The sequence below is a fragment of the Colletotrichum scovillei genome (assembly GCF_011075155.1).
Source record: "Colletotrichum scovillei strain TJNH1 chromosome Unknown Contig00007, whole genome shotgun sequence".
Lineage (NCBI taxonomy): Eukaryota > Fungi > Ascomycota > Sordariomycetes > Glomerellales > Glomerellaceae > Colletotrichum > Colletotrichum scovillei.
Genome location: NW_023336265.1, coordinates 1,380,294 through 1,408,202, shown reverse-complemented (window position 1 = coordinate 1,408,202; position 27,909 = coordinate 1,380,294). Strand labels below are relative to the sequence as shown.

Sequence of the window (27,909 nt, the reverse complement as noted above, 5' to 3'; positions counted from 1 at the left end):
ATTTTTTCGACGCCCGCATTCCGGTCTTGGGTTGTAATAGATGCGGATCTTGCAATGGCATTTTGCCAAGGCGAAAATCTCCTATCCACACCCATGACAACATCGGCGACACCACATCAGTGATCTTTCGGCTCGGGTCAACCGCGGCTCTCATCGGTCGCTCAACGCCTCCACTGATTATGCTTGGTCGTCGGGTCAAGGTTGATTCAACGTGCAGTGACCAGGCGGACCGCCCCTGAACTTACGCGGCCAGGAGTCTTGGCGGCCCGCCGGGGATGGCGTCCGGGTGCGGCTTGGGGGCTTCGGACCCCGGAAGTCAACCGTAATATCTGGGCCGTGATTGGCGAATCGCCTTTTACTATGCGACGAACTGCCGAATGGGGAATTGATCAGAACGTGGTTCTTCGGGATGTGGGAGAGACCTGTTGTGCGAACCCGACGTCAGTGGAGAATTGGAGATCGTGAAAGGTGGACTGCAGCTTGGTTTGGCAGTTTCACGGATCTGAGCGTGATGAGAGGGGGGCAATGGCTGACAAAAGAAACGTCCTGATGAGATGAACTTGTTTTCTGGATCCTCGTCAGGGGTCAAACGGGACGAAGCAGGGAAGATGATATTTTCGTCTATTCGTGGAAGGTGAAGAACAATCGAAAGAAGGGATGAACGTATAAATGAAGGATCAGCTCCCGCTTTGTTGATCAGTTCTGGCTTGATCAGCAGCTTAGATCTCGGTAGCTTGACTTTGGCAATAGGTCCCAGACATTCTCTCGTTGAACAGTCTTTACAACAGTCTTTCTCGACTTACACTCTCTTTCACCCTACACAATGCAGTTCCAGCTCCTTGCTCTCGCTACTGCGCTCCTCTCGGGAGTGGCCGTTGCCCACCCGGGTCATGACCACACTTTGAGCCACTCAGAGATTGCGCGCCGCTCTAACCTCGCCAAGCGTTGCTCGGTGCAATCCGGCCAGTTCCAGGAGGTTCGCAGGAAGCGCCAGGCCGAGAAGCGCTCGCTCGTCAGCCGCTCTCTCGTTCAGCGCGACAGCAATGTCACTATTCACACTGAGGGTCCTCATTACAACACCCTCCAGAACGATACTTGTGTTCTGACCCCCGAGGTTACCAAGGGACCTTATGTCTGGCCTCAGTCTCAGACCCTCCGCCAGGATATGAGCGAAGACCAGCCTGGCGTTCCTCTCTACCTGGATATTGGTGTTCTTAACGTCAATACTTGCCAACCCATGGAAGATGTCCTCGTCGGTTCGTCCCCCTATCATTTCCATTTAATGCTTGACGATGTGACTGACTCTCTCTAGACCTTTGGCACTGCAATGCTGTAAGTGAAACATCATGATTAGACCTCGAACACTCTGCTGACATGAGTACCCCCAGACCGGATCTTACAGCTCATTCACGGGCCACAGCCCTAACACTCCTTTCGAAGAGCTCCTCGACCAGCTCAACGTCACTATCGGCCCCGACTTGGACCTCCACACCGACGCCACCACCTGGCTCCGCGGCATCTGGCCCACCGACTCCAACGGTATCATGGAGATGAAGACCGTCTTCCCCGGTTTCTACGTCGAGCGCACCATCCACATCCACGCCCAGGTTCACACCGACTGGTCCGTCCGCAGCAACGGCACCGTCGTCGCTTCTAACATTGTCAGCACCGGCCAGCTCTTCTTCGACGAGCCCCTCAGCCAGCAGATCATGGCCCTCGAGCCCTACGTCAGCCACACCGAGATCAACCGCACCACCAACGACATTGATAGCATCTTTGCCGATGAGAGCAAGGGCAACTGGAACCCCAACATGGTTGTCGAGCCTCTCGACGGCGAGGACGTTACCAAGGGCATGCTCGCCTACATCACCATCGGTGTTGAAGCATAGATGGCGCAAGACGGACTATGAATGTTGTATCGGATATTCTATAGAGGCCGGCGTCTGGGTCAGTTGATGCTTAGAAGTTAGGAGATGGCAATTAAATCACCACATGATTGGAAAATCCTCACCTTTGCCGATGAGAAGGCAAGCTTCATATTTCTTTCACGTGAATGGATATTGCGCTTGAGAATGTTGTACATTGGTATCGTTCATTTCATTGTGTACTTTACTTTAAGTACGCGTCGTTGGTGGTCTACCCTCGCAATACGTGCCCATAGGAGCCTATTTCATACTCATACCCCTTTAGTCGCGTTCACACCCTTTGCTGTTCAAAGGTTTTTGGGCTCCAATTGCTCCTCGGGAGCTTCAATGACGCGACGTCCACCCTTGGAACGTCGATCGGCATCCAGAGACTGAGCAAACTTGGATCTCTCTCGGATTACCGGACCCTTCCAGTAGATAAGATACACTGGAATAGTGACCATGAATGCAAGGCAAGCAAGAACAGTGCTTGCATACTCAGTGTGGCGTGAGCTTCCAATGTTCTCATACAATGGAGTAGAGTACATCGCTGCAATACCAGCAAGGAAGTCTCGTGCAAACCCGTTGCCACCGGTGGCAGACGCGGAGTAAGGTCCGTATGCGGCAATCATGTAATCAACTGTGCTCATGTAAATGGCAAAGTTGGCAATGGCGATGAGACATGAGAAAATCATGGGCGCGATCCAGTGAGATTCAGGAGGTCCCATCGAGGTCCAAGCGAAGCCGAAGAGCCCAATGGTTTCGAGGGGTGCAAGATACAGCAGCCACTTCAGGCGACGCTCAGGTGCGAGTGCATCAGGGCCCTTTGCCTTAATGACACGATGGTCTCTGATAATCCATGGCACATAGGAGATGTATGCCAGGATATAACCTATGTTGATTGGGATGAAAGCCCAGGCTTTTTGCAGAGTTCCGAAACCCCACTTGTTGAACACGGGCGCGAAACCTTCTTGGAAGGTGAAGATAAGGGCATCGGAGAAACCTGAAAGCACAGAGCAGGAGAGAACGATGGGCTCCCTAAGAAACATCTCAAAGGGACGCATCCACGTGATGGCAAACTCGTGCATCGAAAGCCGAGGCTTCTTAACCTCGTTGGGTCCGTAAATGTTGGTATCTTCTCCAGCCTTGCGACGCCGCTTCGCTTCCCTGTCCATGATGATGGTGGAGCGGCTCTCGGGCATGAAGAAGTGGACGGCTTGTACGACAACGCCAAAGATCATCTGAATCCACAGGTTCCAATACCACGGAAGAAACTTCTGTATAGGCCCTCCAGCGACAGGGCCGACGGAAGTTCCGAGAACGGAAGATAGGACGACGAAGAGAACAGCCCACTGCTGCTCCTCGGGCTGGTATAGATCAGCAACCATACCGAGAGTCACACTACCTCCAGCTGAGCTGAGACCTCCCTGTTCAGATCATGCGTGGTCAGTTACTGATTCACTAGCATAGGAAGATCTCCGACTTACTAGGGCTCGAGCAACAACTATGCTGCCGAAGTTGGGAGCCAGTGCAGCAAGGATCTGCCATATATTGACGAGGAATAGGGAACATCTAGACTTGATCTCAGTTGTGTCAAGCTAGAGTGGCCTCGAAGTACTTACTGCAAGATCTTCCATCGTCCGAACTCCTCACTCCAAGGAGCCCACAGCTCACATCCAAAAGCGTAGAGAACTAAGAAAGCACACTGTGCACTACGTGCCGCCTGCTCACTGACATGGAACTCCTCGCTGATAGGAGTAACAGCGCTAGGAAAGACACTAGTGTTGAAGTTCATCGACACTTGGACGGCAAAAATAGAGGAGAGAAGCATCCACTTTTTCCATGCAGGCCACGAGTATCCCAGTAGATGATAGCACTCATCCTCGGTGATGACACGCTTCCCATCGGGGGTGTACTCAGGCTGCTTGCTGCTCGTTGCCCTTGCTAGGTCTTCCTGCCTGCACGTGCCTTCAGCCTCTTCATCTCGGCCTAGACCGCCTTCGAAGAAACCCCCAGTTGGCGCATCCTCGGACTTTTCGTTGAGGGGCTGCTGTGATTTTTCGCCGTCGAAGCTCCGGTCGACGCGTGTTACGCTACTGTCTCGGGTCGGGATCGACTCATCGACGTTGCTTGGTCGCGAGGCGCGCGGGTTGTCACCAGGAGGCGCTGAAGCCATACTGACAATGCTATCTCTGACGAATAGCTGCCTCAATTCAGACGGCAGGCGTGACAATGCTTGCGTTTGACGTCAGATTTAGGTCAGAAGAACGCCCTAATATTGTCCCGGTGTGCGTCTCGATCGTCAATTTGAATGTGATAGGTGTGCTGGTAGAAATTGATAAAATAAGGAACAGCCCATCTCAGAAGTCGATGGTAAGTGCTAGCTATAACATCTGCCCCAAATCTCCCTGCCCCGGGTCGGCAAAGGTTTCCTACGTTAAATTGGAGATATGACGCTATCCTGCCAAGAGCTTTCTTGCGATGTTACTGCAGCGTGACCATCGGCGAAAAAGAGGATCCGAGGTGAGATCCATAAAAGTCTCCCTTTTCTGAGTTGAGGTTCTCCCGCATCCTCCTCTAATTCGGCTTTCCTATCTAGCGGAGCCGAAACACTAGGAACCTTTCTGCCATTTTTCTGCTCATCTCTGGGGTTTCAATCGAAAAAACGGTCGCATATCTACTGCAATCTGACATCATCATCCCGTAGGAATACTCAGATTTGCGGGTCGGCGGTGGAAACAATGACGGAAATCTGGAGCCGGTAAAGCGCGGGCTACGCAGTTCATCGGCGATACTCGCGGCGTTGATGTGGGTTTCGTTCATGTCGCCTCAACCGAACTTGGAAATTGCACAATTGCATTTGCACAATTGCAATAGTTTTCAGCTGTTTGAAAACAGGCAGGATTTCAGGCAACTCCTCATGTTGCGAGATGAGGACTGGTTTATGGTTGTGGTTCAAGCGGAACCGACCAGCTGGAGATCATGCCGCGCGATGATGTACCCATAGAGTGGGCATAGTTGGCTCACTCTGAGTGGCTTTTGCCGGCGTCTGAAACAATGCGATGACACTACAAGACTCAGGAATTAGACATACGTAGATAGGTCAAGCATCAACTGATTCTGTCTCACTTTTTCCACACGAAAAGCCTGCCGGGACGCAAGAGCTGACATACCGAGTGCCGGTCGCTCAAAGCGGGGCCGCGTCCGAAGGTGGGGCCGTGGTGAAGTCGGGTTTGTCCGTACCAAGTCGAGCCGAGCAAATACCGGATTTGGACCCCAGGTTCTTTACGAATGAGATCTAGAGTGTGATTTACCTCACGTGTGATCGCGTTTCAACTCGTTGCGAAAGAAATTGGGATGGTGGAAGAACATGTTATATAATAGGGACAGACGGAATTTTTGGCTGCGGTCGCGAGGGTCCGAGACTGCAGGGTTTTGCTGCAGAAAAGACTGCAGAAGAGACTTGGTCAACCAAGCAAACTGCCTAAGATACGATAGAGATACTCGAGATCTACGATAGACTGAGTTTACAGAGAGACCCTCCTGTCATGAATTCAAAGACAGTACCCAGAAAACGCTGAGAATCTTGTATTGTCACTTGCCGCACAGACGGGAGGCCTTCTTCTGTAGTCAGGATGCTCCGAAAAAGCCAAGTCAACCAAGCCAGCCACACAGTCTTGGAAAGTTGACTGACAACAGGGGCCTTGTGGCTGGGTCGACAGAGGATGAGTCTAGGAAGCTTAACAATGTCGCACGCCACAGTACGGACTAATGATTCCAACCATTAACAGGCTAGACATTCGCGGTGTTTTCGACGACTTGTTGACGGCGGTGAAAAACCGTGAGACAACGTGCGTGCCTCAGTCTTGACATGTGAAAGACAAATACGGAAACAAGCTTCAAAGATAACAGCGACCACAGGCTCAGGACTGCTACTCCAATTGGTTGCGGAAATAGCATTAGCCGGTGATAAGGGTTGTGATGCGCTGCGGGTGCCTTGCAGCGCATGGCATGGTGGCAGCCGGAGTCACCAAGACGTGGCGGCTCAAGAGAAGGGTTCCGGATCGACATCGAACACACATTGACAGAGCCGATAATCGCCATTAGAGAACCAGAGGGGTAAGTTGGGCAAAAACTCATCTGTATTTGCTGGGATCGGAAAACGGATCCCGAAGCAAGATTGATTGAAGAGCCGGGGGCTCGTGGTTGAGAATTGCCTGTTTAATCTGGATAGGAAATTTCAGAGCGAGACGAACAGTGGCGCAAGGGTCTGGACCCCTGTGAAAGTCTTGCAAGTGGAGCCCCGATGACGGATCTTGGAGGCGGAAACTGCCCGGTTCTATCTAAAATTCTAACTCTCTTCTTCGAAGCATCGAAATGTTTAGTGTTCTTCAGCCCTACAGATAGACACAAACAGCGACGGCGCGACAAAACGGACCCCCATGCCAAGATATCTAAAAGTTTTCACTCCATTGGGTTGAGATTTTCGGCACCATCCCGCCGGTGGCCCCTCACGAGTCACACACGCACTTAGACCCGGCTCTAAGAGTTTACCCAACAGCGCTTGTTCGACAAATATTGAGAAAGGCTCAATGACAAGGAATACTTGTGGTGTCCGGCGTGAGATTGGCGCGCAAACAAGCCTGTGGAAACCTGTGGAGCATCGCGACATGAGAATCGCCTGAGGTCTGGGAGATGAACATGACAAAAGTCTGCCATGTGGCAAACTCTGCAGCCACTGCCCAACTGATAAGGGTTTATTAGGTTGATATCACTGCAACCCTTCTCATGGAGCGAGTCCATCACGAACACTACATTGTTCACCGCGATTTCGTGTATTTCAAGATCGTGAGACGCTGATGAATTTCGAAATCGTTTCCCGTGGTTGACATTCTTCCACACAATCCAGTTCCCCCCTGTAATTTTCACTCTTTTCTGCAACAGAGACAACAAAATATGCCCCACGACAAGCACTCTCTCGACCACCGGGTCTCGGTGGACGGTGACGGCGAGCCTCTCGGCCGCCGCACCTCGGCGCTCGAGGAAGCCCCGACCTTCGTCCCACCAGCGGGCTACCCAGGCATGCCCGTCACTCGCCGCCGAAGCCCAGTCTCTCAGACCTCGCGCGTAACATTCGAGCACGACCAGTCAGAGGACCTCGATGAGCTTGTACGAAGCGCATCGGCCATCAGCCGGCACAGGTCAAGGGATAGGCGCGAGTCCAAAGACAACGTCTTCGAGCTGCCCGCTTTCCCCAAAGCCGCAAAGCCCGGCCCCGTCAGCACTATTCGCGAAGTACCTTCCCAGTTCACTACCCCTCAATCAACACGGCCGCCGTCTCCGGTCTCCGGCGTGAGCTCGGGCCCACCCTCACCCGGAGGAGGGTCCGGCACACAGACGCCCGCTGAGTACGAGATCGGCGCGGGCCAAGCCTACCCGGACGTCGGCACCGTCGCATCGTTCCGAGGAGCCATCGTGCTGCTCTGCACCTGTGGCGCTCAGCTCATGGACAACATCTTCATGACGGCTGTCAACATTGCGCTCCCCGCCATCCAGAAGGACTTCAAGGTCAAGAATGCAGAGCTGCAGTGGCTGATCTCAGCATACACCTTGACCTTTGGTGGCTTTCTTCTTCTCGCCGGCGTCTTCGCGGACCGTTTCGGTCGCAAGATGATCTTCTGCGCTGGTATGGCTACGCTGAGTGTATGGACAATCGCCAATGGTTTCGCGACCTCGTTCATCCAGCTGGCTATCTTCCGAGCTTTGCAAGGCATCGGCGCTGCTATGACTGTGCCTTCGGCCGTCGGCATCATCAGCAACTACTTCATCGCTAAGGACCGCACGCTTGCGCTGACAATCTTCGGTGCTGCTGGTGCCGTTGGGTTCTGCCTGGGTCTTATCTTTGGAGGCTTCTTGACCTCGTCGCTTGGCTGGCGGTACATCTTCTACATCCCCACTGCCGTCACCAGTATTCTTGGCATTATCGGCTGGGGTCTTCTGCCTAAGGACAGACTTGAGGGCAACTCGAAGCCCAAGCTCGATTTCGTTGGCGCTGGGCTGTCGACTGCTGGCCTCATCCTGCTTAGCTTCGTGCTTTCGAGTGGTGGTGAGTATGGATGGGGCAAGGCCTTCATCATCGCGCTGCTGGTCGTCAGTATCGCCATGATTGTTGCCTTCACCTACGTTGAGAAGAAGGTTGCCAACCCCATCATGCCGCTGTCGCTATGGAAGCTCGAGAACTTCGCTGCTCTTTGGATCGGTGGCTTCGGTAAGTCATGCACCTCTCTTCAATACCAAGACCATGTGCTTAGCCTTGAACAGTTTCATATGGAGGATACCAGACCACGATCTACTACACCACTCTCATCGCCCAAGAGGTCAACCACCTCAGTGCCGGACAGACAGCCCTCCGATTCCTCCCTATGGGCGCAACAGGCTTCATCTTCAGCCTGTCCATGTGCCGCATGCTCGAGATTTTTAACACAAAGCTCCTCCTCGTTATCGGCATGGCCATCTGCGCCATCGCGCCTATCCCCTCCGCGCTCATGCGACAAGACGACCTCAACTTTTGGAAGCACGTCTTCCCGACCACCGTCATGGGCGTCGCGGGAGTAACAATCGTTTACTGCACTATCACCGTGGTGCTGCTAGCTTCAGTGCCGGTCAATGTCAAGAGTCTGTGCGGTGGCATGATCAACACGGCTTTCCAGATTGGAAGTGGCGTCAGTCTTGCTCTGGCGGGAGCTGTCGTTCAGGCCGTTGACACCAGCAAGGGACATAGTGACCTGCGGCAGTACAACACTGGTTTGCTGTGTTGCTGTGGTCTCGCTGGCATTGGCATGATTGCCAGCGCGTTTGGAGTGAAGAACATTGGCAAGGCGGTGGGCGGGCCTGTGATGGCACATTAACGACTTGATGACGAACTCAAAGAAATAGAGGTATAGAAAAAGCGGCCATAACGGAACGTTTGAATGTTCGCAGATAGACTGCTGCTTGTTTAGATGCATAATTACTTATAGACTTAGACTTGGTTCAGTTAGCGATTAAAACATGAGGAAAGAGCGAATCTATTTGCGGTAATTGACTCTTGAGCGCTGAAAACTGAAGTAAGAGATCTTGATGGCTATGCGGAGTTATTAGAATGTGTTTTTCTCTCGGAGAGATATACCTTGGAGTGCGAGGAGGATTACTGTGATTCTGAGGCGATTTCAAATGACATAACTTACACAGGCAATTGGGCCATCTATGAACGAGGTACCATTAGAGCGATGCTGTTTCGCGTACCATCGACGTCATACTCAGATCGTGCCTGTATTCCTACACTGGAAATTTTCATGATACCTCAGAGACCGTTCAAAGATATGACGGAAAGATTTGGATTGATTCGCCGTGGCTTGCGTCACCGCGAAAGATCCGAATCCTTTCGGGTCCATCCCACTCGGCTCAAAGAGTCGTCAGCAACAGTGATATGGTGAGCAACACAATTGGTACAATCCGAGTCTTCCATCGATCGTTAGAGCAGAGAGAAGGATGCGAAAAACCCTATGGAACCATTTCATAACCTGTGAACAAGCTGTCATTCTCAAAATAAGATCGACTTAGTATTGGCTTGGATCGTCCGGGCCGCCGTAAAGTTGCCGATTGGGGCCCACCCTTGCACTCAATCAGGCCCCACTCGGCGTCCGTTTTCTTTCCGAAGGTGCTCGGAGCTTACGGATGTAGTAGAACACCGCATCCCGTGTGCTTGTTTCAGTGGCATCCATGGTTATTATATAATCTGATGTTTGCATCTAGGCTGATGCCTATCAATTGATTGAGTCAACTTCGCACTGACTCTCTCAGAACTACAATGGCGTTCGGAATTCCTTCAATCATGACAACCCTTGCTCCGTACCATATCATCTCTTACGGGACACTACTCGGCACGTCGCTGTTTCAGACGTTTATCAACACCAAAATCTGCTTTCTCGAACTTCCCAAGTCCGCATTCACTACATTACAGAAGCGCCTGTTTCCGATATACTTCCGATGCCAGGCACTTCTCCTTGTCTTGACAGTCCTCACGTTCCCCCCTCATGGCCCAACATCCTTGTTCAAGGTGAAGAGCAACTGGATCCCGCTCATGGTTGCGGGGATAACATCTTTGGCGAACCTGCTCGTCTACGGGCCGAGGTCTAGACAGGCGATGATTGATCGCACGCATCAAGGTGAGCCCAGTCAACACGTTCCTACTACCATTCCTCTCTTCATATCTAACACCGAAAAGAAACACGCGATGCGAAACGCCCTGGGGATGTCGATGAACCGAGTCCAGACATGCTTGCTGTAAGAAGACGGTTTTCAAGAAACCACGCAATGAGCATTCACCTTAACCTCGTCGCGGTCATTGCGATGTTGTGGTACGGTTTCAGCCTGGCATCTCGCATCCACATTGAAGTAGATTCATAAACGCGGCTTTGTGGGTATTACTGCTGGATTTAAGATTAATCTCCTTCCTTGTACCTCTCCAGCTCAATATGTACACATGCGCCCTACGTAGACTCAACGCGTAGCCCCAAATTATCCGTCTCTCAACTTCTTTGAAATGTTCCTAGTAGCTGGATGATTTGATCGTTAGCTGCGCAGATTTGGGGTAACCTGGGCGATGCTAGTGCCCTAGGAAAAAGCACTGCAGCGCATGAGTAATGCTAGCCACAGCCGAGAGCCCGCGGCGTTTTGTGACTTGCTTCTCCACATTTCGGCAGTAAAATCTAGTCACCTCGGCTTCTTCAGTCTTCAAGCTGGCGACGCCTTCGAAAGAACATACCGTTGACATCGAATAACCTCGCCGACTTGCGAATTACGTGCGCTCATCCACCTGAGGTTTGACTCTGGGACGATGAGCGGAAATTCCTCTTCGACTAGTGCTGTGAAGCCTGGAATAGACCGCGCTCGCGTGGCCTGCAAAGCGTGCAGGTCCAGACGGGTCAAATGTGACGCAGGGGACGCTCATCCCTGCTGGCAATGCCGGACACGCCAAATCCCTTGCGAGCTTGTAGAATCTAGGAGGGGCAAGTAGGTGTTTTCGCCCAGCCCGATGAAAGTCCTTCATTGAGAAGAAGCTCACAACGCGCCAGATATATCCGTAAAAAGCGCAACTTACAACGCAATGAACATGAACCCCTGGCTCAATCTTCACAAGTACAGCCCGGGAGAAATGAACCGGGCTTAGTGGAGCAAGAGACAGAAGCCCCGACCGAGGTTTTCATCGAAGACAGCAGCTTCACTAACAGCCCCGTCACGTCCGATGGAATTAGTAACGATGGCCAACTTCAACCAAGTCAAACACAGAGAAATCAAAGGCAACATCCTTGTTCGGTAGATTTGAGTCTATCTTACATCGTCGAGGTTGTCCACAGACCAAAAGATGGCTCAACCGAGCCCGTCAAAGTCCACTATCCTATCCCGGCTTGCATCGCAGACCAGTCTGCCTACAATCATGTACCCAAGGTCATAGAGACGATTTCTCTTCAGGAGGCCCTCACAATGCCGGCTCCACAAATCGCGGACCAGCTCATCCGTCCGTTCTTCGAGATCATGCATGTAGCGTACCCCGTGTTCGACCGAGAGAACTTCTCACGACAGTACCGTCAAGGCCAGGCATCGCCTCTAGTCCTGCAGGCTATGTTCCTCCTCGGTTTCACGGTATGCGATGACAGTCTCATCGAGGAAGCTGGGTTCACTGATCGAGCTACCGCAAGGAGAACGCATTATCTTCGCGCCAAAGCTCTTTACGATGCGGAGTATGAGAGTGATCACATGAATCTTGTGGCTGTTATGCTGCTTCTAGGTTTCTGGTGGGCTGGTCCGGAAGACCAAAAGGATAATTGCTACTGGGTCAATTGTGCCGCGACTATGGCTCAGTCTCTCGGCATGCACAGGTCGTATGTTGCAACTAGCCTATTGCCTTTCTCTCATTCAACAATGAATGCTCATAATGTTCAGGGTGTCACATTCGGCCTTGAGTCCACGGATACGATCACTTAGGAAGAGAATTTGGTGGGCCATCTACGTAAGTCGAATACCTATATAGGTTACTTGGCAGACTGAAGTTGACCATCGCATTCTCTTAGACCCGCGATAGACACACCTCTGCAGCATTCGGCCGACCATGTCGGATCCGTGATGAGGACTGCGATATAGAGCCTTTAACCGAGGAGGACTTTGAGTTCGATAAGAACGGCGATGAAAGACTGATACCCGCTCAGCACAAGTACCACGTAGCATATGTCATGGAGATGGCGAAACTCACTACGATATGTGAGCGTCTTCCCTCGGGTCTAGACTGATGACCTCCCAACCTATTCCTGTGCGAACCTAACACACACCTTCATAGTGGGGGATATAATAGTCGCTGAGTTCAGCCCACGTCGTGCTATGATTGAGAAGTACGAAGCCAAGTCGCTGAAGAAAGAGCTTCGCCGCTGGAATTCGAGTCTGCCGGCACACCTGAGTCCAGCGCCGCTCGATGGCTCCCTCGGCGCTTCATTCTGGGCTAGCATGGTTCAATTCACTTACCAGTAACTGTCCTGAACTGATCTTAAACTCGAAATTCTATGTTGACGCTCTATAGATACTGCCACATCCTCCTGTTCAGGCCGAAGGCAATCGATAACCTCACGCCGGCAGAGTCAGAAAGAGACAAGCAAGCTCGCATGGCAGCGGACGCCATCACTCGCAATGCAGAAGATCTACTCGCTGCTGAGACGATCAGATCCGCACAGATTCATCTGTAAGAACTACCTAGATGAGCCTTGCAATGCCGAGTTCTGACAGTATCCAGTGTCCCGACATTATTTGGCGCTCTTTCCATCCATACCATCGTCATTTGCCGCAAAGACCCAATTCGCCGGCAATTGGCCGAAAACAAATCACGGCAATGCTTGCTGGCGTTGAGTCAACTGTCGAAGTCCTGGCCTGTCAGGTTATGGATCTCAAAATCGTTCGTCAGTCTGATGAGGAGACTTACCGGTCAGGGGTCCATCGTCAACGTGACATCTAGCATCGTGAGTACTCTCAATTCCTCCTCAGCACTACGTCATCCTGTAGCGTGCAAGTCCTAACGGGAGTCGAAGCATGGCCCAAACTACCGAACCTTTGCCCCGCAGTACGCGGGCGAAGAAGCCAATCCAGCTGTGTTGAGTTCGTTCCGTGGCAGTGATGGAGTAGTGGATTCTGCAGGTCTCAATCCATCTCAGCCCGTGGAACCATCGGGAACTGAGAGCTTTCATCAGGCAACTGATCAGATGTTTTATGACACTTTCTGGGCGGACTACCTGGATAACACTTTTGATGTTGATCTTCTCATACACTCTCATTCGGGCTTTCCTAGCAATACTTCCGGGCAGCAATGAGAGGTTAGTGATTAGGTATGTGGAATGAAAAGGATCCGCTGGAAACTCTGGAGGACCACTAGACGACAGTCTATTATTAAGATCAAGCACAAGAAGTAAAGTGTATTCATCCGTGTCTGTGCATTAGGTAGACGAACCAATGCTTCCTAGTTTGGTCTGGTGAAATTCGACGCTCAACTACATGCGGGTTCCATCAAAGTATGCCCCTCTTATATTCATATTCATATCGTGCTATACCGACAATGAAATGAAGAAAAAACTGCTGGATAGTTTATGTCCTTGTACTGGGCAATTATATACTCTTGAAAGAACGGCACTCTACATTGGTTGAACGTAGCACTGAGTAGGTCGTCTGATCTGGGCATCTGTCGACCCATATGTGCTCAGGCGACTTTCAAGCTGGGGGAACTCGAAGCTAAGAAGAAGCATGCTTATCATAAACTTCATTTCCAATAACGCAATTTTCCTTCCGAAACAACCTCTCGCACCCGTCGAGAACGGCAAGGATGGGCCCGCAATGGCGTTGAAAGTGCCATCGGAGCGCATCCATCTTTCCGGCACAAACTGATCTAGGGGTGCCAAGTTGGTGTCCCAGCGTTTGGATTTCCGTTCACTGCCGTACTCTGTATAGTATTCCTGTAAATGGGAGGGTCCACCTGTGACTAGGAGAACGGGGGTCCCAGCCGGGATGTTGACTCCTAGGATCTGGCACCCAGTGATCGTCTCTCTGAAAGCCACAGGACCAGGATACGATACACGGAGGACCTCGGCAATGAACGCATCCAAGTATGGCACATCTGTTGAAGCGATATCGGAAGCAGTTGGCAGTCCAGGCTCATCGAGCCCGAAAGCGTCAACGAGGGCGCTTCTCAGGCGTGCTTGTACAGCTTGGTTGTCTGCTAGATGCTTCAACGCCCATCCGAGCCCGGCGCTCGTTGTCTCATGGCCAAAGATGAGGAACTGGAATAACTCGTCCCTTATCTGGCCTTGAGTTGACGGGTCGATGTAGAACATCGAGTTTCTTTTCAAGACTTCCTGTAAGCCACATCTCGGATGTCTCTGGTCCCCATTTTGACTCTGAATGCGAACAAGCGCAGCATTGACCTCAGAGTTCAGGATGTTTGTAACGGCATCCTGTGCACGGCGAAAATATGAGAGCTGACATATAACCCACTTCGACAGACGCACACTGATGCTCGTCGTCACCCAGTTGAGACATTGGACTAAGATTTCCATTGAGTGAACCAACAGTGGGCCATCCCTGCATGATTCAAGATCTCCTTTGTTTAGTGATTGCGCTTTAGGGTTTACTTTTTGCATCTCTTGTTGGAGCATGCCAAGGTCTAAGCCCAATGAGATTGCGCCAATGGCGTCTAAAGCGGTTGATTTGAGGTCATCTGTAGCTCTGAAAGGTTGTTGGTTGTTGGCCTTGGACCTGAGCTTCCACAAGTCGATGAGTCGTGAAATGGACTCATGGAATCTGGGAGCAGCGACCTCATGGAGGAACTGCGATGAAGAAACAACACCCCATAAGCGTCGTTGGGACTTCAACTTGTCATTTGTCTTCATACTGAACGTCGCGTTCGGCATGATGAAGCCAAACATGTCGTGGATGAGCGATGCCCTGTCCATCTCACCCAGTTTCCTCATGGCGATTTCCTCGATCTCTGGTAGGTCGGCCAGAATCACAGTGGGTCTCCTGAGGGAGAAGGTCGGGAGGAATATCTGCACGATCGGTGACTTGAGATCGAGGGATTCCCGAGAAAACCAGCTGAACGCTTCGCCGCTCAGGAGCCAGTAAGTGCCGAGGGGGGCGAGGTGTCCCGCTGGCATCCATCGCCATCTCCGTTTGTAAAGGATGCCCGGGATTGGGGGCGGTACCGTCAGGTGGATGGTGAGAAGGTAGAACGAGAGTGAGACACCGACGACCAACGCCAAGGTTGTCTTCTGGATGTCGATAATGGGGGTCAAGCCCCAGAATGCTCCACTGCCGGGCATTTTTGAAGGATGGAGATGCTGGTATCAGACATTGTGAAGTTGGAAGAAAAATGGGTGTACGACCACCTGAAATGGAAATACGGATTTCCAGGTTGGTAATGTCCAACTGACTTGCTGCAGACAATCACAAAGGAGCAAATTGTCAGTGGCGTCCTCGGCGAAGGCCTCAAATTGTGACTAGGCAACAGCAAACTCAATAGAGGGGCTCTTTAGCGGCTGCGCGGTGAGATAGCGATGCTGTCAACATCATAAGCGCTTGTCTTAGAGTGACAGCGCGTAGGCTGAACGAGGATTGTTTCATTGGTTAGTTTTGCCCAGCCATTGGCTGACACGGACTTTGATGCTCAATATAGCAAGCTGATGTTTAGTCGACACGCCTGAGTTGTGCAGCTTGCATCCTGCGCCGTAAGACGGGGTCTGTATTCGAATCCTTGTCAGCAACTTTCACAAGATTGCCGTCCGCGTGCCGAACCACACATGGGATGGCCGCGGTGGTGCCCCCGCAATCTGATTCCCGCCATCCGGATTATGTGAGACCGATAGTCGGAAAGGAATTTAGCTTTTTCGGTTTTCTTACTTTGTCTCCTCTGCCCACCTCAATTGTGTCGCAAAGTCGAGACGCGCTCTGGGATTGAGAGCACGATGATTAGCAGCCTCTCAACACCACAACCTATCGAACCTAGACCCTCTCACGATCTCAACCCACAACTCCACATGAATTGATCATCAGCGTCGATGGTTTAGTGGTAAAATTCTCCGTTGCCATCAAGCAGCGTCGGGGAGCCGGGGGTTCGATTCCCCCTCGACGCAATCTTTTGCATTTTACAGCGATTCTAGACAGATTTTTGACTCTTTTATCCGTATCTTTCGTTGTAATTGCTTTCAATGTTTTGATGTTGCAAGGGCTTTGGACAAGGTGGATTCGAAATTTCAAAGTCTTGCTACAGAGTCCTCAGTTAACATATGCTTTTGGACCTTTCCTGACCCTGTACGAGGAAAGCTCCCGACAAAGACAGTCTCTCTCGGAATCTTGAACCGGGCAATTAGTGACTGACAATGGCTGGCCAAATCCCCGTGAGTCAGCTGAGAGTTTGGCGCTACAATGACATAGGCACGCCCGGCTTCGCCCCAGAGCTGATCGGAAACGCCCACAACTGCAACATCTAATACCCCGGGATGTTCAGCCAGTGCAGCCTCAACTTCGGCAGGATACACATTCTCTCCCCCAGATATGAACATGTTCTTGCGCCTGTCGATGAGGAAAATGTAGCCCTCCTCATCGACCCGCCCGATGTCCCCAGTCCGAAACCAGCCGTCTTCAGTGAATACAGCCATATTTTCGTCTAGTCTATTCCAGTAGCCCGGCGTGACGCTCGGGCCTGAGACCAAGATCTCACCAGGCTCACCGACGGGAACTTCCTGGTCATCTCCGTCCACAACTCGGACCGCCGTCAACGGGCCCGGAAGACCCACTGAACCGGCCTTACTGCTAATGAGCTCTGCTGACAGTGGCATTCCAGAGCAAGTCCCCATTTCAGTCGATCCATAGCCATCCACCATTCGGACCCCACGACCCAGCCACCACTTGATCCTAGCTGGAGGGTTGGGCGCACCACCAGTAAAGAGGGCTTTCAAGGCTGACCATGCCGATGGGTTGAAATTCGATGCGCTGGCGAGAGCCTCGGCCATCTGAGGCACGCAAAAATAGTGAGTGACGCCGAGTCCGGCATCGCTCAGGCGGGCATTGGTTGTTTCCGGTTGAAATTTGGAAGAGACGATGAAGGTGCCACCTCGCATGAGCGAGGGCCATATCTGGGCGATGAGCCCCATGAAGTGGAACATGGGACCGTCGCACAAGAAGACGCTCCCCGTATCGACTTCTGTCAAAATGCTAAAGTTGAATGTCGTCGCCAAGATACTCTGGCCGGTCAACATAACCCCCTTAGGCGCCCCAGAGGTTCCGGATGTGTAAAGAATTATGCACGTCTCGTGCAGAGGCCGCGCTTTCAGCCGAGGGCCAGGCTCTGCAGCATCCACGCTCGCACAGAATGTCGACAACCCAATGTGGCGACAGCCAAGAGGCAGTTCCGGTGGGTCGTCGTGATCTATGAAGAGAATGGTCGGGGTGCAGTCGGCCAACAGCTTCGCGAGCTCGGGCCGGGCGAGGCGCCAGTTCAGCGGGACATGGATTGCGCCCAGCCTCATCAGTGCTTGTTGCAGAATGATCTGATGGACATTATTGACCGATATGGTCGCCACTCTGTCACCGATCTGGACCCCATGCTCGGATAGGACCGCGGTTGCGCGTTGGATGTCGGCGTTGAGTTCCGCATACGTCCACCGGCGGTTGGTTGCAAGGTCGATGCAGGCCAGACCGTTCGGCCGTAAGCGTGCATGCAGTTGCACTGGGTCCGGAGCGTGAAATTCCATCAGTGCGCTGACGTCTCTATATCAAAAGTTTGAAAGTCTAGAAAAGGTTGAAGAATTAGAATGGGGTATGTTGTGCGGCGTTGGGCTCTTATTGACGAACCGTAGTTTCGGTGTAGATATCTTCAGCGAGGGTTGCAATGTGACTTCTGAGAGGGAGTTACCGCGAATGAACGTCACTTCGTCAACAACCCCTGTCGTATATTATGGCGTGTTGATGATTGGAGCGTCAGATACAACAGCCGATTTTCCGCAGGGTGAAGTCAGTATGGAGGGGCGGTTTGACACAGAAGAAAGCATGCCGGATTGTGAAGACTTCGCCGAGTGTCCTCGTTGTTGATTATATGAACAACTTGCCGTTTACCAATAGTTAGTTAAGACAACGAACGCCCGGCGATGTTCGGAGTTTTTTCCAGTTTTTTGTTCTTCAACTCCGGTGACTGTATCTGCCAACGTGCAGGAACCTATCTGCTCCATATCTTGCAACTCATTCGGTATGCGGACACGGGGAGTCGGATTCTCCCTCGCCAGCATGCAGGTCACAAATGGTGTGGGTGGGGGACAACCACCAAGACGCTGTGCCGTACAACTCTTGATCCTTCGCATCCTACCGATGTTGTGCTGCAGCTCGACAAACCACGCATTCCTCCCATTTTGGAAAAAATGTCATAGGGGTTCATCCCGCAAGAAGATGGTGTGTTGACGCATTCTTTTCAACACTTACCACCAACAAGTCTGCACAGTGCATATTTGTGGACTCAGCAGCCAACGAAGGGGCCGATTTCACCTCAGCTTTGGTGAGAACTTTGAAGGATATCCACCACACTGAAGTCCCGTCTGACCTAAGATATGGAAAGCCGTCGGGTGGTAAGCTTAATGCGGTTGGATCGTTGGGTCAACTTCGTGTTCCTGCTGTGCCGTACCTCTCCCGGCCGAATCAGCTTCATGAATATCACAGGCCACATGAGCAGATGTGCGGACCTCGGAGGTTTCCTTTACGTACCGATTCGCGATGATGAATGTAAGGAGCTCCGGATAAGAACCAATGTAATCAAGTTTTCCTGAATTAGCCGCCAACTCTTTGCATGCCTAGATTGACGCTATTGGAATGTCAAAGGCTGATTCACTCTTGGACTTCTTAGCCTCGAAGTAAGCCATGTCTCTTATTTCGGTAACAATCTAGCAGATTTCATCGCGACTGTCAAAAAGATTGTCAGCAAGCCCCCATATAATCAAGCATTGTGCCTGTTGTAGCTTTTACGGGTAGGACGCAGTGAGTATGGAAAGTGGACTGTATCATCAATCTCTACACATCGACTTGACACCATGACCAATAGCACCAAGCCCGCAATTAATGGTATTTGCAATGAGAACCATCAAGAGCCATGTCTGTATGAGCCTATTGCCATCATAGGCATGGGCATGAGACTCCCAGGACGCGTCTATAACGCTACCGACTACTGGGACCTCCTCGTCAACGGCAGAAGCGGACGTTGCCGAGTTCCAAAGAGTCGTTATAACATCGACACCTGGTATGGCAGTGGAAAAGCTGGCCACGTTCCCAGCGAGTTTGGCTATTTTCTCGATGACATCAACCTGGCCCATGTAGACCCTAGCTTCTGGTCTTTCACAAAACAGGAGGCCGAACTCATGGACCCCCGGCAACGTCTATTCCTCGAAGTTGCTTATGAAGCCTTTGAGAACTCAGGTTCCACGAGATGGAGAGGACACGATGTTGGGGTCTACGTTGGAACCATGGGAGAAGACTGGAGTCAGCTTGAGTCTCGCGACAGTCAAAGCCTCCAACAGGTTCGCCCTGATGTGTATGGAGACTATATCATTGCCAACCGGGCTTCGTATGAGTTTGATCTTACAGGACCGAGGTAAGTCTCTTACCACGGGTTATCTCTACATGATTTCTCACAGCATCTCCAGCGTCGTTGTTCGAACTGCATGTTCCGCATCTCTTGTTGCACTGCATCAGGCATGCCAAGACCTCCACAGCGGAGACTGTTCATCTGCCATAGTTGGGGGTGTCAACCTCATCCTCAGCCCCAAGGACACCATTATCATGCAGCAAAACGGAGTACTGTCTCCGTCAGCAGCATGCAAAAGCTTCGACGCCGAAGCCGATGGATTCGCACGTGGTGAAGGTGTATCTGCCATTTACATCAAGAAGGTGTCGGATGCTGTACGCGATGGCGATCCTATCAGGGCAGTTATTCGGTCAACATGCACTGCAGGAAATGGCAGAACCCCAGGACTAACGACGCCGAACCCTGAAATACACGAAAGACTCATGAGAAGGGGACACAAGATGGCTGGGATCACCGACTTATCCAAAACCGCGATGGTAGAGTGTCACGGAACTGGTACTTTTGTAAGTTTATTGCGGGAACTTTGAAGAGATGTCAACTTTGCTAACTAAATGTTTTCATGCTTAGGTTGGGGATCCCCTGGAAGTCAGTGCAGTGGCCAACATCTGGGGTGATCACGGTATTTATATCGGCTCAGTATGCAATCGGATGCCATACAAAACTTTTCGCGATAGGTTACTTACAAGATCTATTAGGTCAAGCCAAACATCGGTCACGGCGAAGGGGCTTCTGGGCTCTCCAGCGTGATCAAGATGGTTCTGGCATTGGAGAACTCCATCATACCACCAAACATCAACTTCAAAACTCCTAATCCTCGAAGTAAGTGACACTGAAATGCAACATCACTGAAAGTAGTCACTGATCAAAATTTTGACTTAAGTTCCATGGAAGAGTGCCAAACTCAGAGTTCCCACAGAGCCTATACCCTGGCCAACTGATAAAGATCAGCGGGTCTCAATCAACAGCTTTGGTATCGGTGGTTCGAACGCCCACGTGAGAATTCAATTCGATGGATCTAGAATTTCTATCGAGAATGTTGGCTGACAACTTGGTCTCCGTAGGTGTTGCTGGAATCTGCTTCTTGCTTCGGCCTATCAACTTCCACCCTAACGAACGGCCTAAGCTCAGGAACTAACGTTCCGAAATACCAACTCTTACCACTTTCTGCCACACATCCTGAGTCAATCAGTGCTATGGGCCACAAGATTCAGAGTTATTTGAGTCAAAACCCTGCAAGCTTGGGCGATGTCGCAAACTCGTTAGCATCTCATCGAGAGATACACCCATATCGAGCTTTCTGTGTGACCAACGGTAGCAGTCCCTTTCAGGTTTCATCAGTTGTCAAAGCAACAACGGCCCCGCCAGATGTAGTCTGGGTCTTCACGGGTCAAGGAGCCCAATGGGCTCAAATGGGCAAAGAACTTCTAGAGCAAGAGGGGTTGTTCAAAGACAGGATCGATGTCATGGACGGAGTTCTTGCAGGTCTTCCAGATCCTCCACCATGGACACTACGAGGTTGGTACTATCTCAGAAACTTGCTGAAACCCCACTGATAATCTGAACTTCTCAGGATTACTATCTGCTCCAAAAGAAGAGAGTCTCCTCCATGAGGCAGAATTTTCGCAGCCATGCTTGGTTGCGATCCAAGTCGCGCTCGTCGACTTGCTTCGCTCATGGGCCGTTGCACCAGCTGCGGTAGTGGGACATTCTTCGGGCGAGACCGCTGCTGCTTATGCGGCTGGTGCAATTACAGCCGAAGAGGCTATTTTGATCGCCTATCACCGCGGTCAGATCACTCGTCTCATCAAAGCTGCACACAATGGCAGCATGGCAGCCGTTGGTCTTGGCAGAAAACAGATTGAGGGGCTTCTTCGCCCAGGTGTCATCATCGGCTGTGACAACTCTCCATCAAATGTGACTCTGTCAGGTGAGAGAGATGTTCTGGGGGAGATTCTCCTAGAGATCAGCTCTAAGCACCCGGATGTTCTCGCCCGGAAGCTCCGCGTTGAGTGCGGATACCACTCTCGTGAGTTCATGTCACACCGCTTTGGGTTTCGTATCGTGATCGCCGGACTAATATTTGCCACAGATCATATGAAGACTGCCGCCGCAGATTTTACATCCCGCCTGGAGGGACTGCTTCAAAACAAGGAACCGCGAATCTCGTTCTATTCATCTGTGACAGGAGAGAAGAACACAGACATGTCTCACACATATTGGGTCCGCAACGTCATCTCGCCTGTTCTGTTCAATGCAGCGGTACAAGGAGTCCTAGACGATTTTGAATGTCCAATTTTCGTCGAGATTGGCCCTCACTCCGCCCTTGCCGGGCCTATCCGTCAAATCCTGAACTTCAAAAACATGCCTGCCCAATACATACCGACGCTGGTACGCAATCAGAATGCCGTTTCAGCCGTTCTGAAGACTGGAGGGGAGCTCTGGGTGGCTAGCATCAATATTGACATGGCTGCAGTCAACCCACCGGGACAGTTTCTAACAGATCTTCCGACATATCCATGGCACTACGATGAGGAGTATTGGCAAGAAAGCAGACTTTCTCGCAGTTGGCGCTTTAGAACTTTCGACCATCACGAACTTCTTGGCTCTCGCGTCGAAGAGATTTCGGACGCCTGCCCTGCTTGGAGGTGTATTTTACGGCTTGAGGATGTTCCATGGCTGGAGGAACACGTCATCCGGGACAACATAACACTTCCTGCCTCTGGTTTCATTTCTATGATAGGAGAGGCTCTGAGGCAGCTTCACGGGTCCGTGATCTTTACACTGGAAGCTGTGTCCATGGAAACAGCTTTGATTCTCGATGAAAAGCCAGTCGAGGTTGTGACGATACTCAATCCGTCAAAGTCAAAGACTTCGAGCAAGAAGATCGTTTACGATTTCTCGGTTTCTTCACTTGCATATGGGAGTGGAGTATGGGTCAGCCATGTCTTTGGCCAGTGCAAACCCGGCTCAGATCGGAGGCATGCTGTCCCTGACATGCCTACCCTACCACGTCAAGCTTCAGCAGATTCATTCTACAACACTTGGAAAAGATATGGTCTGAACTACGGTCCCAACTTCAGGGGTCTGTTTAACGTCAGTTCACATGTTAGCGAAGCCAAGGCTTTTGCAATGCTCGATAGCAAGCTCGCAGGCTACACCAATTCGCCCTATTTGATTCATCCAGTTACTCTCGACACAAGCATGCATGTGGCAATGATATCCGAGGCTCGTGGCCTGGAGCGAAACTTCCAGGGACTAGTTGTTCCCACTTACATCCAAGAGGTGTATGTTGCTCGACCAACCGGACAGATCAATGTTGTCGCTAGTGCCGATAATGAGGCAGAAGTAATTGCCAAGAGCAATATTGTTGGAGTTTCTGATGGACAAGTCGTGATCGAGATCTCCGGCTTGGAAGTCACTCAACTCAATGGGGTTATTAGCGACCAAGGGGCAGATGATCCTCACGCTGGTGTCGTTTTGAAGTGGATGCCAGACATCAACTTCACGAAGCTGACTCAACTATTTCGACGTCGGGAAATGGATGCCAGTTACAGCGTTTTGAATGAGCTGGTCTTGGCCTGCATCGTTGATCTGAGAACTCAGCTTCAGTTCCTTCCTGCCACGCAACCTCACTTTGTGAACTACAAGAGTTGGCTTGATGCGTCATATCGCAAGGCTATGACTGGGCGGTACGCAGATGTCCTCAACGCTTTCGATATCGCAACGATGAATCACAAGACGAGACTCGAGGCTATCGGTAAAATGACAGAGACTTGCAAGCGGACTCTCGCGTTGGACGCCTCTGTGTCGATCTTCCGCGTGCATACCTTTGGCGCAGACTGCTTCTCCGGATTGCCCCATGCGATGAAGCCACTCGCACAGCATAGCCATTTCGATGGAGCTATCAACCTCATAGCTGACGTGGACTTCACCGACTTTGTTCGACTTCTAGGACACCAGAACCCAGGCTTGAGAGTTCTACACATAGGCGCGAGAGAAAGCGATGACTTACTATCGAAGTTGTTGTGTTCCGATGACATCAACTTTCCATATGGTAGCTACGTTTATACCGGCGCTTCCTCAAAGCCGCCGAAGTCTTTGAGGAACCGTTTCGAGTCAGCACCAGCTGTAACCTACAAGCAGTTGGTGATTGACATAGATCTATCATCGCAGGGCTTGTCGGAAGAATCTTTCGACCTCATAATCTCCGAACCTACGCTATCCTCTTTCTCAAACGTCTCCATGATCAACATGCGAAGACTGCTCAGTCCGCGAGGTCATCTGATTCTTCAACATGCTAACCCCGAATCCAACCTTCTCAGGTTCGCATACGGGCTATCTACTAACTTCGATTTCGGCAACGGCCCCTTTGGCAGTCCTGATATGTTGCTGAACCAACTAAGTCACGCTGGATTCGACAATGCCTCAACCTTTACCTTCGCAGGAGAGCATGGTAGGGTCACTGTCGCCACACCGTTTGCCGACTTCTCAAAAATGAGCAAGGCCAGCATCATCTGTCAAGACCCAAGTCATCATCTGGTTGTTGCAGCAACAAGAAACTTAGAATCCCGCGGTATTTGCCCACAGTTCTTTTCCCTTGGACAGGAGTTGCCCTATGGTCAGGCCGTTGTGTGTTTGCTAGATCTGGAAGGCCCCTTTCTTCATGACATGGATAGCATCCAGTGGGAAAACCTCAAAAGTTCTTTGTCTTCTGCGCAGGATGAGAAGTTCCTTTGGATCACCGCAGCTTCTCAAATTCACTGCAAAGATCCAAGGTACTCTTTGACACTGGGTGTGACCCGCAGTATCCGGAGAGAATTGTCGATTGACCTGGTCACCCTTGAACTGGAATCTTACGACACTAGCGGATGGAATGCCGTGGCCACTATCTTCGAGTCTCTTGGCAACCGTAGCAGCACTGGCGGCACTAAGGCGGATTCTGAATATGTTGTCTCTGGGGGGTTGATTCAAATATGTCGGTTCCACTCTGTCAAAGTTTCCGACGATCTACGAGAGCGATGCGAGGGTGCACCCAAGGTTTTGAGGATAAAGAAGCCCGGAATTTTGCAATCTTTAACATGGGAAGAGTCAGAAGCCATGACGCTGAGCGATGATCATGTGGAAGTCTCAGTGAAAGCTGTTAGTCTGAACGCTGAGGTACGTCAACTGAAAGATCCAGAGATGACTTGAGAGGCTCGGAACACTGACCATCAATTTAAGGACTCAAAAATCTCATCGGGTCACTTCAAAGACAGCAGCGGCGCTTGCACCAAAATTGGCCTTGAAGGTAGTGGTGTTGTGACAGCTGTCGGGCTAAAGACCTGTCGATTCCGAGTGGGTGATCGTGTTGCGTTCAACCTCAGTAGCTCCTTGGCCACTACAATCATCGTCCCCGAGTCTCTTTGTGCAGACATTCCACACGCGATGACATTTGAAGAGGCTGCTTCGTATCCTTACTCTTACAGCACGGTGCTCTATGGACTAATGGAGCTTGGCAGGTTGAGGAAGGACCAGGTAGGCTCTTCTTGTCGAGATAAGCACATCATTACTCAGGCAACTGCTGACTCTCTAGACTCTTCTGATTCATTCGACGCCAGGTGCTCTTGGTCTAGCTGCTATCCAAGTCGCAAAAATGGTCGGTGCAGAGGTAAGCTCTATACGTCGATCCTCGCGCAAACCAATTCGGGATGAAAGCCTAACTCAACTCTGCCCTAGATCTTCTGCACAACCGAGAATGCGACACAAGCCCGTTACCTGCAGAAGTTGTACGGTATCCCGAGCAACCGTGTCTTAAGCTTCGGCATCACCTCATTTGTGCCTGAGATCCTACACGAGACAAATAGCCGGGGTGTGGATGTCGTCTTCAGCACGCGTCCTGAATCTATGCAGGAGACCTGGGCATGTCTCAAGCCGTTTGGTACGATGGTACAAGTACGACATGGCGGAGGTCAACTGGCGGGTACTTTGCAGAGTTACCGCAACCGAACTTTGGTGAACATTGACCTTGAGGAATTGAGAATCCATCAGCCCGAGGAGAGTACTCGGTAGGTCCTTGTTCCTTAGTCTTGAGATCTTCCACATCCAAAGTTCAACTCACTAACAGGAGATATTGCAGTCTTCTGGAGCAGGCATTCTTGTTCCATAAGTTTGGACTCAATAAGCCCCCGCAACCCATTACAGTCTTTCCAGCTTCTGACATATTGTCAGCTTTTAAGTACTTGGGAAGTGAAGGGCGGATCGGTCAAGTTGTTATCAAGATGCCCGAAAGCAAAGCAGAGCTCCAAGCTCTTCCCTTACGACGAAGTATGGCTCTCCGTTCGGATAGAACCTATGTCATCGTCGGCGGTCTTGGAGGATTGGGTCAAGCCACGGGAAGATTTCTCATCGAAAAGGGGGCTCGTCATTTGATATTCTTTTCCAGATCTGCCAAAGATATTGCCCACTCAGCATATTTCAAGGAGCTTGAGTTTCTAGGCTGCACGGTTCAAGCCGTTTCTGGTAGTGTCAACGAGATGACGGATGTGGTGAGGATGGTTGACTCAGCAACTACTCCAATTGCTGGTGTGTTACACGCTGCAATGGTACTCCAGGTATGTCCTAATATGTCTGGCAGATTCTGATTTCTGAACAAATACTTATTGCGTCCCAGGATGTTCACTTCGCCGACATGACTTTTGAGCAATGGCAGACTACCGTCTCACCAAAAGTACAAGGAACTTGGAACCTACACTACGCTCTTCAAGCACAGAGAGATCCTCTTGACTTCTTCTTTCTCTTCAGCTCCCTCTCAGGTTTGGGAGGACAGATTGGACAGGCCAACTATGCTGCTGGAAACGCATTCCTCGATGCATTTGTTCAGTATCGGCATTCTCAGGGTCTAGCATGTTCTGTACTCGATATCGGCATCATGGAAGACATCGGTGTTCTTGCCAGGGAGACCAATCGCCTCGAAGCTCTTCGCTCAACTTCTCAGCATTGTCTTCATGAACAGGACCTCCTTGATGCTATGGAGTTGATGATTAGCAGATCTCAAGCGAAGAAGGGGACTCATACGCAGCCCTTATTGCATTCAATGGGAGGCTACTTAAACTCGAGTCAGCTTGCCATCGGAATGCGGTCTTCGTCCTCCATAAACAGAACCGGTTGGCAGCAAGATCCGCGCGCCGGATTCTTAGCAAAGTCTGTGTCTGTAGACACTTCTATCGATCAGCACAAATCAGAAAACACTCTGAAAGATTATCTTCAGAGATGTGTGTTGGATCCCTCGCAGCTGGAATCTGACGAGGCGAAACACTTCCTGGCTGGGGAGATTGGTGCAGCATTGCGGGGCTTCATGATGCGACAAGATGAGGAAGTCGACCTGACAATGCCGCTGCAAACGGATTCCTTGGTTACGGTTGAGCTTCGAAACTGGCTGAGACAAAAGGTTGGTGTGGTCCTCAATATTCTCGAGATGAAGAGTGCAGCGAGTATGATCGCGCTGGGTGGCTTGGTTGCGATGAGGCTTTCGGCCGTGTACAGAAATCGTGTGCAAGATGTGGGCATCAGCTGAAGAACTGAGATTTATTCACTTTGAGGTTGGGCTGCTTCAGGAGCATCTTTCATGTCAGGCATGGAAAAGAAAAGTTATTCCGGATTTTTTGGTTCTATTTCAATACACTCTGATTCTAGGATGAGAGCCTATACCAGTTATTCCAAATGATTACAATATCTGTTCCATCTACCTAGTCAATGCAAGGTGACGCTTTCATGATTATCAAAGTAATTCATGTTGATACCTGGGCGGCAGGGGGTTGGGAGCCGCACACAAACATCGATGCTTCTTACAACGAGAATCGACACTCGCTGTGGGTAATGGCGTAAATTTGGACGAGAATTATTTCTCACATTCCTACTTACAAGTGTTTATGATCAGGCACTCCACCCCCGGAGTGGCCGGGACGGCGGGTCGGCCCTATGTGTAATAATAAAATAAACTTCCACACTTGACAGAAGATGCCTGAGAATCCATTGCTCGTCACAAAGTTTGACCGGCTAATGTTTGCGACTGAGCTCTGGGTACTAATCTCCCATCTCCATAACAGACTTTGTGATAGAAGTCTATGAGTGGCGAATCATAGGTATACTACTTGATCATTGATCAATACGACGCTCAGCCCCTCGTGGGCCCTAGCCGATCACTTGAAAGCAGGTGCTATGAGGCCGACTGATTATATAAAGTACCGAGACTAGTCGCACTGATCAGTGACACCAGTCTGCTTCGATCTTGAGAGAAGTGAACATTGACATAATCAAATGAGTCGTCACTTT

General features: G+C 50.9%; 7 protein-coding genes across 7 annotated transcripts; 4 read left to right on the top strand and 3 right to left on the bottom strand.

Moving 5' to 3' along the window:
- Window positions 1-823: 823 nt before the first annotated feature.
- Window positions 824-1,889, top strand: HER10_EVM0012353 (protocatechuate 3; the record flags this gene model as incomplete). Its single annotated transcript, XM_035481749.1, has 2 exons — window positions 824-1,252; window positions 1,389-1,889. The coding sequence occupies 2 exons, from the start codon at window positions 824-826 to the stop codon at window positions 1,887-1,889; spliced, it is 930 nt and encodes a 309-aa protein (XP_035331917.1).
- Window positions 1,890-2,212: 323 nt separating this feature from the next.
- On the bottom strand, window positions 2,213-4,080 carry HER10_EVM0006325 (major facilitator superfamily transporter; the record flags this gene model as incomplete). The annotated part of the gene is made up of 4 exons (XM_035475913.1): window positions 2,213-2,544; window positions 2,587-3,331; window positions 3,392-3,476; window positions 3,527-4,080. 4 exons carry the CDS (start codon window positions 4,078-4,080, stop codon window positions 2,213-2,215), a joined length of 1,716 nt encoding a protein of 571 aa, XP_035331524.1.
- Window positions 4,081-6,524: 2,444 nt separating this feature from the next.
- Window positions 6,525-8,838, top strand: HER10_EVM0001825 (major facilitator superfamily transporter). The gene is made up of 2 exons (XM_035471560.1): window positions 6,525-8,172; window positions 8,226-8,838. The coding sequence occupies exons 1-2, from the start codon at window positions 6,861-6,863 to the stop codon at window positions 8,810-8,812; spliced, it is 1,899 nt and encodes a 632-aa protein (XP_035331236.1). The 5' UTR covers window positions 6,525-6,860; the 3' UTR covers window positions 8,813-8,838.
- A 1,814-nt stretch (window positions 8,839-10,652) lies between these two features.
- Window positions 10,653-13,356, top strand: HER10_EVM0003228 (uncharacterized protein). The gene is made up of 8 exons (XM_035472912.1): window positions 10,653-10,958; window positions 11,021-11,827; window positions 11,889-11,955; window positions 12,017-12,203; window positions 12,280-12,463; window positions 12,517-12,675; window positions 12,727-12,949; window positions 13,019-13,356. Exons 1-8 carry the CDS (start codon window positions 10,783-10,785, stop codon window positions 13,295-13,297), a joined length of 2,082 nt encoding a protein of 693 aa, XP_035331338.1. The 5' UTR covers window positions 10,653-10,782; the 3' UTR covers window positions 13,298-13,356.
- A 1,227-nt stretch (window positions 13,357-14,583) lies between these two features.
- HER10_EVM0012441 (cytochrome P450) lies at window positions 14,584-15,295 on the bottom strand (the record flags this gene model as incomplete). The annotated part of the gene is given in 2 exon segments (XM_035481837.1): window positions 14,584-14,595; window positions 14,609-15,295. 2 exon segments carry the CDS (start codon window positions 15,293-15,295, stop codon window positions 14,584-14,586), a joined length of 699 nt encoding a protein of 232 aa, XP_035331928.1.
- Window positions 15,296-16,204: 909 nt separating this feature from the next.
- On the bottom strand, window positions 16,205-18,047 carry HER10_EVM0011734 (AMP-binding enzyme). The gene has a single exon (XM_035481157.1). The coding sequence runs from the start codon at window positions 17,723-17,725 to the stop codon at window positions 16,226-16,228; it is 1,500 nt and encodes a 499-aa protein (XP_035331876.1). The 5' UTR covers window positions 17,726-18,047; the 3' UTR covers window positions 16,205-16,225.
- A 749-nt stretch (window positions 18,048-18,796) lies between these two features.
- Window positions 18,797-27,299, top strand: HER10_EVM0011705 (beta-ketoacyl synthase domain-containing protein). The gene is made up of 10 exons (XM_035481128.1): window positions 18,797-19,605; window positions 19,658-20,102; window positions 20,167-20,235; window positions 20,295-20,418; window positions 20,480-20,592; window positions 20,661-21,114; window positions 21,170-21,625; window positions 21,689-24,756; window positions 24,820-25,246; window positions 25,315-27,299. Exons 1-10 carry the CDS (start codon window positions 19,049-19,051, stop codon window positions 25,419-25,421), a joined length of 5,820 nt encoding a protein of 1,939 aa, XP_035331873.1. The 5' UTR covers window positions 18,797-19,048; the 3' UTR covers window positions 25,422-27,299.
- Window positions 27,300-27,909: the final 610 nt, after the last annotated feature.